The sequence below is a fragment of the Anabrus simplex genome, chromosome X (assembly GCF_040414725.1).
Source record: "Anabrus simplex isolate iqAnaSimp1 chromosome X, ASM4041472v1, whole genome shotgun sequence".
In the NCBI taxonomy this organism is placed as follows: Eukaryota; Metazoa; Arthropoda; class Insecta; order Orthoptera; family Tettigoniidae; genus Anabrus; species Anabrus simplex.
In genome coordinates, this window is record NC_090279.1 from 168,804,321 (window position 1) to 168,817,288 (window position 12,968).

At 40.8% G+C, this 12,968-nt stretch overlaps 1 protein-coding gene across 3 annotated transcripts in view; it reads right to left on the reverse strand.

The window, feature by feature from the left end:
• The window catches only part of LOC136886412 (glucose dehydrogenase [FAD, quinone]), a 160,554-nt gene that overhangs the window by 84,728 nt on the left and 62,858 nt on the right, over positions 1-12,968 (reverse strand). For 2 of the 3 annotated variants that reach the window (XM_067159184.2, XM_068230451.1), the window contains exon 1: positions 2,642-3,196. In XM_067159184.2, the coding sequence (XP_067015285.2) occupies positions 2,642-3,077 (436 nt within the window). In that variant the 5' untranslated portion in view covers positions 3,078-3,196. Of the gene's footprint in view, positions 1-2,641; positions 3,197-4,483; positions 4,734-12,968 lie in introns of those variants that run through there. The other variant, XM_068230452.1, reaches the window with a different exon arrangement.

Genomic DNA, 12,968 nt, shown 5'->3' on the forward strand with positions numbered 1-12,968 from the left:
CTTGTGGACATCTTCCCTGATCTTTTTCTGGATGTTCTCAGGAGTTGAGATTGCAATGTCTGTCAGTACAATGTTAGGTTGGTTGTGACTCGATGGTCTGTCAGTCTGTGTTCTTCCGTTCCAGTATACTTTTCGCTCCTGATTACTGTACTGCTTCAGCCAACTGTGGCCATGTCATTTCAACTGTCTCCTTCTTTGGACTTTGACATTTGCCTAGCTCTCCCGGATTCGTTCTCGGTGTTGGTTATTTCTCTCCTGTGTACCATTCCTTTCCAGTTTTTAGCATCGGCTTTTCTTGGAAACCCTGGCATGCTTAAAGTTTCTTCTCATGTGGGACATGCTCCAGGATGTCATTATGTGTAATTTCCAGTTCTTCGAGATTTCTTTCCATCTCAGTGAACCAAGCTTCTTTTGGCTTTCTTCCCCATAAATGAGGTAATGATCATGGCAGGCTCATTTGTGTCACATATCCATAAAAGGTGATACTTCTTTTACAAAAGGTGCCTGTATCTTCTCCAGTTTGTAGTTGAGCTGTGTGGAACAACTTGGGGATCTACAGCTGCAACTCTGAGATGTTCAGCTTTAGGGTTGGTGTACTCGACTGCTGAATACTGTGCTGCTGTTTGGGTGAATAGTGCCCACACAAACATCATAGATACCCAGCTGAACACTACAATGCGTCTCATCACTGGCACAATCAAATCCACTCCCACGCAGTGGCTGCCAGTGTTAAGTCATATCCCTCCCCCAGATCTCAGACGTAAAGATGCTCTCCTAAGAGAATTCAGTAAAATAGTGAATAACCCAGAACTCCCGATACATAATGACATCGACGATGCGAATATTAATCATCTGCATTCAAGAAAACCACCAACTAGAGATGCCATGAACTTGTGGAACAACAACTAACAAACTTCTGCTGAATGGCAGAAGAGACTCAATGAAAAATACTGCCCGACAATGCCTTCTGTGAAGTAGACGCCACCACCTGGTTTCAACCTCCCTTGTAGACTATGGTCCGCACTGAACAGGATCCGAACAAACCACGGGAACTGTGCAGCCTTCCACTACAAGTGGAACAGAATCCCAACGCCTGAGTGTGACTGTGGCGCTACACAACAGACAGTGAAGCACATCATCGAAGAATGCAGGACTAGAAAATACAATGGCAGTGCTAGTGACTTTGCTTTTGCAACTCCAGAGGCTATAGACTATATAAACAATTTGGACATATGTATATAGTGTAGATCTTGTAACAACAGACGCTGTATCTCTAGCCATACGCTAAGTAAATAAATGTAGTTGAGCTGCCTTTTGTCTCTGACAAGGCTCAAGATTTTGTTAAATCTCGCCTGAGGACTGGAAAAGGGTTCTCTCAACCTTCTGAGAAGAACCGAGGAACTGTTGATATGAGGGCAGTGGACCCAGTCAAGAAATCCAAGCAATATGGCTGAGGATGTACTCACACTGACCATACAGCACTGCAGTATCTACAGGCCATCTGGACTGAACATTGGGTAGAGCAACTCCTTGATACTTCGGCAGTAGAATGACTTTCAGACTATGCGTTCCTATTTGAAAGCTGTTGTATTTTGATGCCCCTAAGGGTTACTGCTGTTTCTGCTTAATCTTTTACATAGCCCTATATATACAGTAAAAGTCTGTCATAACAAGAATCCATAACAGCAAAAAATTTACTCGCTATAGCAGATTGTCGTTACATAAGATTTTTTGTAAAAGTCAGGGAAAAAACTCACACACATTAAAATTGATATGAAATGGCAATTGGATTGTTTAAAACTTGTTCTCGTAGACGATTTCCATATTACAGCTTACTTGTTAGTTATTTTTCTAATTTTGATACTATGTGAATTCATAAGTTCAATTTAATTCTTTAACACTGTAATAGTATCACTCCAGAGGCATCTGTGGGAAACATTTCAGTTTTCTTATTCAAACAGCATCACCTAACCTAACTTAACGATATATGTATTGTGAAAACATATTTCAAGCGCCAGTAGAATAACGATAACCTTTCCGCTATAAATTTACATGGGAATAGCCTCTCTGAAATGTAAACAGACAGGAGAAAATATAAACTAATATCTGAAATCAGTGATGCATTCTGCCGTGTCTTGAGATGTATCACATTCTTACTCAATTTCAATGCATAGCATTAAAATTAAATGATCAATTAATTTCTTACAAGCTGACAATTGTTGTCGGCCAAGTTATTCATGTATTTATTATGAAAACATGTTCTCTTTTATTTCAATTTTTTTTTTCCTCCAGTAAACCAGTCATCAGGCAATGGGTATCACTAATCAACTCTGACATCACCTTCAAACGTCGACAAGAGAGCTTGCTAGTGCGTGTAGCGAGAAATCTATGTTGAAGATGATCAATTGCATTCAATATAATCGCTAGAATGCATAAAAGTTGATAACAGAAAAGATAACACATGCTTAATCACTCGTAATAACAGATGCACCGGTGATAGGGTTCTCGCTGTAACTGAAGGATAATACACAGTTTAATAGAGGAATTTTCAAGGGACAGGAAAAAAAAACCTGTTATTACAATGGAATTCTTGCTATATGTCATCCTCGCTATAGTGAACTTCTCTTGTATATATATTTACCTCTAGGCCAGCAGCATCTTCCTCCTGTAGCCCCAAGGCAAGCACCCTGTTGTGGTTCTAGCTCATAGTTCCAGTCAATGGAGGACCTCAGATAGCTGAAGTATCCTCCTGGGAACTGAGCGCCAGTTGGTTCAGGTCCTCCAGCTTCAAACAGTGCTACGGTATGGCCCTCCTTCTCACTAAGTCGGCTGGCCACTACAGAGCCTGCTGACCCAGCACCAACCACTATGAAATCAACTTCCTGGAAGAGAAAATATATCACTTGAAGACTCACTGCATACTGGACACATAATACCCCTTCGAGATTGTGTATACACAACTGCGCAGGTACATATTTTTCACATTTTATTAATTTGTATTTACACTCTGTGGCCAAAAGTCTCAAGATACCCCTTTTAGTTTGTTTCAAAGATGCCTGCCATGTAACTAATAGCATGTAGAATCTCCTTCGATACTATTACAGTGTTTAATCTTCATGGACGACTTTCCACTAAGTTCTAATGCAATGAAGATGGAATTTGTTTCCATTTTTCCCGAAGCATGTTCAGTAGTTGTTGCCGGGTTGTTGGGCAAATTGATCTCTCATGCAACCAATGCTCTAGTTCATTCCAAACGTGTTCAATAGAGTTAAGGCAGGGCTTTGAACAGGCCAGTTCAGTAAATTCACCTGATTTTCTTCAAAGCATGATGCAATGGTCCTTGCTATGTAAACAGGAGTGTTATCATGCTGATAAAGAAAAGGTCCAATTCCAAACTATTACCACAGTCAGCGAAGCATGGTATTGTCTAAAATATTTTCATAAACCTGCATTCATTGTGCCATTGACCAGAACTAATGGTCCAAGCCCAAACTCAGAAAAGCAGCCCCAGACCATCACACCACCTCCAATGAATTTCACTGTCACCGCAACACACTTAGGTAAATACCATTCACCAGGCATTTGTTAGACCCACACACATCCATCTGAGTGCCACAGCATACACCGTGACTTATAACTCCATTAAACCTTCTTCCACGGCTCCACAGACCAATGATTACATTCTAAATAATATCGCACATTCTTTCATGTGAGCAGTGGATTCCGGGCAGCAGAACAATCCTGAAAACTGAGCATATCAACTCTCTATGGATCATTCTGTCACTGACAAGCCAGGAAAGTCCTCTGCAATAGCTCACATGGATATCTGCTGACTGGATTGTACAGAACACTTTACAGAGTTCGGCACTCCCTATCAGTCAAGTTTAGTGTTTCCCTAACATTTCCACTTCACAATAACATCGCCAACAGTGGACCTGCCAGGCTGAGTGACTGAGATGATTGAGGCACTGGCCTTCTGACCCCAACCTGGCAGGTTCGATCCTGACTCAGTCTGGTGGTATTTGAAGGTGCTCAAATATGTCAACCTCCTGTCGGTAGATTTACTGGCACATACAAGAACTCCTGCGGAACTAAATTCTGGCACCTCAGTGTCTTCAAAAACCATAAAAGTAGTTAGTGGGACATAAAGCAAATAACATTATTATTATTATTAACAATGGACCTCGGCAGGTGCAACTTCCGTGAAATATCTCTGACGGAATGCCTTAACTTTTCGGTCTCTAACATCATGCCCCATTCACACTCACTCAATTCTCTACGTTGTCCCATTCTAACAGGAAACACATCTAAGAAGTTTATGCACTGTGCCTGCACTTGTTTACCCTCAGATGTACAGCTGGATGTTGCACAGAGTGCGGTCAATGGGGTGTCTGGAGACTCATGGCTACATAGTGTAGTTCTGAGAACCTCAAGCTTTTGTTAGATGTGTAGTTAAATTGTAAAATTATTAAGAAATTCTCACCAGTGGATTAGGTAACTCTTCATCTAGATTGCACCAGAGAGGGTCTACTATATCGCACTGAGTTTGAAGTAGTTTCTCGACTACCTGCATATAGGCGTTGTAGTCCTTGCCTCCTGTCACGTTAGCTAGTGAAGGCTGCTCCCGCCGAGCACACTGACAAATATTCCAGGGCTGAACATCAGGTAAAGCAACTCCTTGACACTTAGACAGTAGAATCACTTCCAGTGAAAGCAGCACAGACACCAAGGAGCTGATGAAATATAATAAAATGTAAATAATTCTATGAAAATTGTAACACCATGAAGGAGTGATGAGAAAAGAATCAAATTTATTCAACATACTAGTATTTACCCATTGAACATAACACCTGACAGAGACATGCTTTTAGATGCCCAGACTCGAGTAATGCTGTTTGGCTGAAGTAGTTGAAACCACTGGCATTCTCCGTGATTGTAATGTCCCCTTACATCGTAAGTCAAAGGAATACTAAACTATCATCCACCCAGCAGCATTATATGGAGCTGAATGCTGTCTGATTATGAAACAATTCACGGTGGAAGGCCAGCAGTTTCCGACCAAGTGACTGGTAACAGAAAGGAACTGAAAATAGTCAGCAATTTCAAATACCTAGGCATTATCCTACAGGTTACAGGAAGAAGCTTTAGACTACACATCAGATCAAAAACAGCCACAGCAATAAAAGCTATTAATGACATTGGACATAAAAATCTCATTTGATTTCACTTGAAACAGCAATGGCACTTTTTCAAATGTAAGCACTACCTGTTTTGATGTATGGACTTGAGCTAATATGGGAATTTCTTAACTACAGGTAATTGGAAGAGATAGAAAAGACAAAATCCAGATTTCTCAAAAGAGCCCTCAGTGTATCAAAGACAACCAAATCCAAACTGGTATATGAGCTTGCAAGAGAAATGTTCCTAATAGAGGATCTACAGATAACTCTACTACTACTGACAACAAAAAGTTTCAACAAGCTGCTCCAAGATCTACAGAATAAAAATCAGGATATACCAATGGAATTCTACAAAACAAATGCGATGCTGGACAGAAGATGGACGCAATCTCTCAGTGAAATGAGGCAAGCCATGACAAGACTTGCAGTTCATTGTTTCCACCATAAGATTTGCTCCTGAAAAGTGTTTCATGACCCAGATGAAAACTGCGTGTGCAAACTATGTAACAGTATATGCGGAACTTACCACATACTGATGTGCCCAAATCGAACCAGGTCAATAGTGGAATATAGCAAGGAGTGACATGACTGCTCAATACTAGGAAATATGCTGTGTTACTGTATAATGTAGGTCAAATTGTAAAAGGAATATGACATATATGCCACAATAAATAAATTCTTTATTGCGAAACAATATGAGCAAATACTTCAAGTAATGGTCTCTGGGAGTTATGTGAATAGACCAAATAAGAAATGAGTACAAGAGAGTGGTTGAAAGAACAGCTTGTGAGCTTAACTTAGATGGAAAACAACTTCCAAGAAGACCTAAATGGAGGTAGCTGGACTGCTTGCAAAAAGACATACAAATTGTCAGTGTTTGTCTAACTGATGATACTGACATCGGGAACGAAGAAGCCAGATCAGGGCAAAGTGATGCGGAACAGCGTTAGGACAAAACGTAGAATGTGATGCAGAATGGCAGGACCCATATGAAAAAGGGAAATATGCCAGGAAGAAAAAGTCTAGCACACATGAAATTCCAACAAGTATTACCTTGCATCTGTTTTCCCATGAGCTAACAGAAGTGAAAACAATAAACAGTACGAATGTAGCAAACATTGCTGCAGAGCTTGTGGTTATAGAATTGGTCTAAGAACCCATAGTCGGTAACAATGTTGTGCTCAGAAGAAATTTTTTGCAAGATGCTTTACGTCGCACCGACACGATAGGTCTTATGGCGACAATGGGACAGGAAAGGGCTAGGAATGGGAAGGACGTGGCCGTGTCCTTAAATAGGGTACAGCCCCAGCATTTGACTGGTGTGGAAATGGGAAACCACGAAAAATGATCTTCAGGGCTGCCGACAGTGAGGTTTGAACCCACTATCTCCTGAATACTGGATACTGACCGCACTTAAGCGACAGCAGCTATCAAGCTCAGTGTTCAGAAGGAAGTTGTTCTACTTACCAGTGAATGTATACTTATGATGATGATGATGATGATGATGATGATGATGATGATGATGATGATGATGATGATGATGATGATGATGATGAGTTACCAGGAGCGACACATGTGATAGAAATATTACAAAGTCTGATCCCTGTGGTAGTAGGCTGCCTTTCTGTACCTCCCTCACCATGCAAGCAGGAGAAGTAAACCTCCCATCTCTCCTCACCTCCTTAGCTGAATGCAAGCAAGCTGAATCTGCCAGAGAGAGAGAGAAAGAGAGAGTGTGTGTTTTTTTCTTAAATATTTCCTGAAGTAATACTACATACATATTGATGGGATGGTCACTGAATTCCCATCATCTGTTGTGAGATGAACAGCAGACAATGGTATGACGGTAAATGGGATGAAAAGTCAGGTTTGTAAATTTCGCAAGTCCTCCCAGCTTAAATTACTGTATTGATGGGGTGAAAGTACCTCATGGAGATCACTGTAAGTACCCAGGTGTTAATACAAGGAAAGATATTCATTGGATCACCAACTAGAGATGCCATGAACTTGTGGAATAGCAACTACCAAACTTCTGCTGAATGGCAGAAGAGACTCAACGACAAATACTGCCCGACAATGCATTCTGTGAAGAAGACACCGCCACCTGGTTTTAACCTCCCTTGTAGACTATGGTCCGCACTGAACAGGATCTGAACAAATCACGGGAACTGTGCAGCCTTCCACTACAAGTGGAACAGAATTTCAACGCCTGAGTGTGACTGTGGCGCTACACAACAGACAGTAAAGCACATCATCAAAGAATGCAGGGCTAGAAAATACAATGGCAGTGCTAGTGACTTTGCTTTTGCGACTCCAGAGGCTATAGACTATATAAACAATTTGGACATACGTATATAGTGTAGATCTTACAACAACAGACACTGTATCTCTAGCCATAGGCTAAACAAACAAACAAACAAACAAACAAACAAACAAACAAACAAACAAACAAACAAACAAACAAACAAACAAAAAACAAACAAACAAACAAACAAACAAACAAACAAACAAACGAATGAATGAATAAATAAGTGAGGTTGTAAATAAATGGTACAGATCTCTTCACATGGTTATGAGAGTATTAAGAGATTGTAGTAAGGATGTAAAGGACAGGGAGTATAATTCTCTGGTAAGACCCCAATTAGAATATGGTTCCAGTGTATGGGACCCACATCAGAATTAGGGGAAGGTGGGGCAAAACAAGATAACAGGGCAGAATGGGCTATAACCCTTATCTCTGCAGTAAGTGGTGCAATCTGCCATAATCTTTCAGAACATCAACATCACTTGACTATCTGCTATCAAACAACAGTTTGCCACCATTCCTTGCATGTGCCTGTGTTATTTTGGCCACTGTCCAGTATTCTGCCTTCTTTTGCAATTGGTCGACATCCTTTCATTTCGAATAAGTAGAAACGGGATATAAGTTATGTAGCCTAGATCACATGTATTATTATTATTATTATTATTATTATTATTATTATTATTATTATTATTATTATTATTATTATTATTATTATTATTATTATTATTATTATTATTATTATTATTGATTTTGTTGTTGTTGTTGTTGTTGTTGTTGAGAATATTTAAATATATTCATATGACTCTGTCTGAGCCACCGTCAAGTAGCGCCATCTACACACTTCGTTTTCTGTGTTCATTCTGACACGTCACGATTGTAATCCCCATGTCTATTGTTTTCACTGTATGCATCTGTCATTTACGTATGTAATAACTTAAACAGTGTCATTTTAATATAAACCGTGCTGACCTTATTACTTTCCGAAACATCGTGCCTTTTCAACAGGTTACGGGCCCAGAATCCGCGCTTGGAAAGTGATTAAATGTGCAGTGATAAAATACACTGAAAAATAGACGCGTGAAAATATCGTGTCGCGCACGGTTGGCGAGGTTGAGTTAAACATTTAGCCGAGTGTCTTCTGCGAAGAAATAGTGTGTGAAGATGAACACTTCAAGGATGGTGCGCATCGAGACGTTGTCAAAGGACAACTTTGACACGTGGAAAATTAACATGAAGGCTGTGTTCGTAAAAAATCGTACGTGGGCGTACGTAGCTGGGATAAAGGTTAAATCTGAACAGGTTAGCGAGAACACGGCCGCTATTACAGAAAGGGAAGAACGTGACAGTGAAGCAATGTCAGATATCATCTTGGCGATTCAACCCTCGGAATTGAAACAGGTAAAAAATTGTGTCACTTCGCGCGAACTGTGGTTAAAACTAGAGTCGAACTACCAATCGAAGGGGCCAGCGCGGAAAGCAACATTATTAAAGCAGATCGTGCTTCAAAGAATGAGTGAAGATGGGGGATGTTCGCGATCATTTGCGGAGATTTTTAGACGCCGTGGACAAGCTCAATGGTATGGACGTAGCAATCAACGATGATTTGTTATCCATATTTCTTCCGTATAGCTTGCCAGTCAGTTTCGAATACTTTCGGTGCGCGATAGAATCTCGCGACGAACTTCCAAAGCCCGAGGTATTACGCCTAAAAATTGTCGAAGAAAGTGACGCGAGGAGCAGTGATCGGAACAACATGATGCAAAATTGTATGACTGTTGAACGAAAATACAAGAACAAGAATTATAGAAAGCCCACAAGCAAAGTCGATGAAGGCGAAAAAGGAAGATCCACATCTCTTCGTTGTTATCGTTGTAAAAAGATAGGTCATAAGGCGAAGGAGTGCAAATCGAGTAAAAATGATCATGCCAATGCTCACAAGGCCGAAGGATGTACCTCGCTATATATTATATCAGAACTAAACCCGTGCAAGTTCGTGACGGACCGCGACGCAGATACAGTGTGGTGCCTTGACAGCGGCTGTACATCGTACATGTGTAAAAATCTGGACTACTTTTCACAAGTAGAATCGGATGTTTCTGACGATTTAAAATTAGCGAACAGTTCTACAACGAAAATAAGTGCAAAAGGAGTTGTGACAATGTCAATGAGCGTTGATGGTTGTGATAAAAGTTTCAACGTTCCTGATCTGCGTACTAATGTACTCTCAGTCGGGAAGATCGTAGACAGGAGTCACCGCGTAGTGTTTGACAAAACATCCGCTCGAGTTACAGATGCGAACAATAGTACCTTATTCATTGCACATAGAAAAGACAGACTTTATTACGTTAATGGGTCGTACGCCGAAGAACAGGGAAAAATTGCCCGAGAAGATACGCGAAAATGGTCTATTATGGACTGGCATATTCGATTGGGACAGCTAAACATAACAGATCTACGTGAGGCAGTGAAGAATAAAAGGATAGAGGGAATCGAAGTCATCGACACTGAAGAGAATTCTGAATGTGAGATTTGTCTCCAAGGAAAGATGACACGTACCCCTTTTCCGAAGAAATCCGATAGGAGAATGGAACCAGGGGAATAAATTCATTCTGATATTTGTGGCCCTATGAGGGTTTCCTCGAATGGAAACGCGCGTTACTTCGTCACATTCGTCGACGACGCGACTAGATGGTGCGAAGTGAAGATTCTTCGTCAGAAAAATGAAGTCGTTAATGAGTTTCGGGACTTCAGAAAACGTCTGGAATCACAGAAAAACGTGAAGATAAAGATTTTGCAGTCTGATAATGGTACGGAGTACGTGAATTCCCAATTCGACGCAGTGTTGAAAAGCTGCGGGATCCTACGACGCCTGACGATTCCGCGTAATCCGGAACAAAATGGAGTGGCGGAAAGGAAAAACCGTACACTCGTCGAGATGGCCAGATGTTTATTAATGCAGTCTAGACTTCCTCCTTCTTTCTGGGCCGAGGCTGTTGCAACAGCGAATTACATTAGGAACAGATTCCTTACAAGCAAACTGGGTGAACGAACTCCTTACGAAACCTGGACTGGAACGGTTCCAAATGTTTGTAAATTCGAAAAACTTGGATGTGAAACCTACTGCCCAAATCGATTGCCGAACGTAGGAAAATTCAACCCTCGGGGAAAAAGGGCATATTCCTAGGATATGCGGAGCAGTCCAAAGGTTTCAGAATTTGGATACCACGTGATGTCAAGTTTTTGAAAGGAGGCAGAAAAGAGCAAAAATACGATCTTGATATTTTTCCAAGTCAGCACCCAAATGTAGAGCATTTTGATGAAGATCATCCCAGGATAGAGGCAGAGAAGGTTGATCCTTTCATCATTGTAAACGTAACTCATAGAGACACAGAATGTACAGAAAGCACCAAAGATCCGGATAGTTCTGAAGAAGAATTTCTTGGTTTTGAAAGTGAACCAGAACCAGAAATACGACAATCTCGACATGCTCAGGAAGACCAAAAATAATCCGTTCGGGAACACGAGGCAGACCTCGAAAGTTTTACCAGAAACACGATGGAGGACAAATTGATTCGGTATGTCTGGCTGAAGTTCCAATTCGGATGGCATTTTCAGGTCCAGAGAAAAATGAGTGGATGCTGGCGATGGCAGATGAATTTACCTCTATTCTAAGAAACAAGACCTGGGATCTCGTAGACCGCCCAGAAAACATGACGACAATTGGAAGTCGTGTAGTCCTTTGGAATAAGTACGGAGTAAACGGCGAGATCACGAGAAGGAAGGCTAGAGTTGTGGCCAGGGGTTATTCCCAAAGGCCAGGTATAGATTTTACTGAAACATTCGCACCAGTAGTACGACTCAACTCAATACGAATGGCTATTGCGCTCGCTGCCCATCATGAAATGTATGTCCGACAATTCGATGTAGCAACTGCATACTTAAATGGAATTGTTGAAGAGGAAATCTTTATGGAGGGACCAAACTACACCAGAGAAATACTCGAATTCATCATACAGGAAAGCAATGCAACATCTGAGATCATAGCTGAAGCCAAGAATATGCTGAAGATGTTGAACAAGGATTGCGTGTGCCGTATTAAAAAGGCTCTGTATGGCTTCAAGCAGGCTGGCCGCTGATGGCTCCAACGCTTGAACGAGCAACTACTAAAGATTGGTGTCAAACCAATGTCCGGTGATTCGAGCGTCTATGTGAAGGGTTCTGATGCTGATGCTCTCCTAATCATAGTTTATGTTGATGATATTTTAGTTTTGTCACGGAACTCGAGAGAAATTGACGAGGTCCACAAATTTCTACAAAAGTCATTTGAGTTACAAGATATTAGAATATTAGAATTGACGGTTTTCACTTTACAATGGCGAAAAATGAGGGTATCCTCCTATTCAATACATCATGTATTGTAAAGTCATTTGAGGTCAAAGACCTGGGAGACATTAAGTACTGTCTCGGGATTGAGTTTTCTCGAGATGAATCCGGTATCACCTTGAAACAGAAAAGTTATTTTATGGACATCTTAGATCGCTTTCGAATGTCTGATTGCAAGGCCGTGGTCACACCAATTGAAGCTGGAATTAAACTGTCAAGATCAAATACTTGGTCCAACGATGATGGCGAGAGACCCCCTACAGAGAGCTCATAGGTGCTCTTATGTATCTATCAAGCGCAATGCGCCCAGACATATCTCATGCAGTAAGTGTCTTAAGCTGATATAATGATTCTTTTGGCAAAGAACACTGGCAAGCAGCAAAGAGGGTATGAGGTACCTGAAGGATTCTTCTGATGTGGGAATCACCTTTGGAAGCGATACCAGTAATTTAACTGGCTATGTAGATGCTGATTGGGCTGCATGTATCAATGACCGCAGGTCATACACTGGCTTTGCCTTCACAATGTATGGCGGAGCCGTATCTTGGGAATTCAGGAAACAACGGACAGTGTCATTGTCCTCAACGGAGGTTGAATATATGGCCTTGAGTGAGGCTTCAAAAGAGGCAGTGAACTTACTACGACTAGCAAGGGAGATAGGCATTAGCAGCGTGTCGACTGTACAGCTATATAACGACAACATTGGGGCTCAGAAGCTTGCTGGAAAAACTTGTTTCCCACTTTCGGACTAAGCACATTTTTGTGCGAGAGGTTCTTTCATCTGGGAACATCATTATTATTATTATTATTATTATTATTATTATTATTATTATTATTATTATTATTATTATTATTATTATTATTATTATTTGGAAATGTGCATTACGAGCTTCTTATTCCGTTACGTTCCTTAAAATATTTGATTTTTTGTCAAGACCTCGTAACTGTAAAAATGAACTTGTGGGGCAAAACGGGGTGGGGCACAATGGGGTAGTACCCTGGTTCTGCCCCACTTCATATTTTATAACATTTTATTTATTCTTATAGATTCCTCTTTCAGTTCTATGTTTCAAAACAGTAACAAAATATAAAAGGAAAAT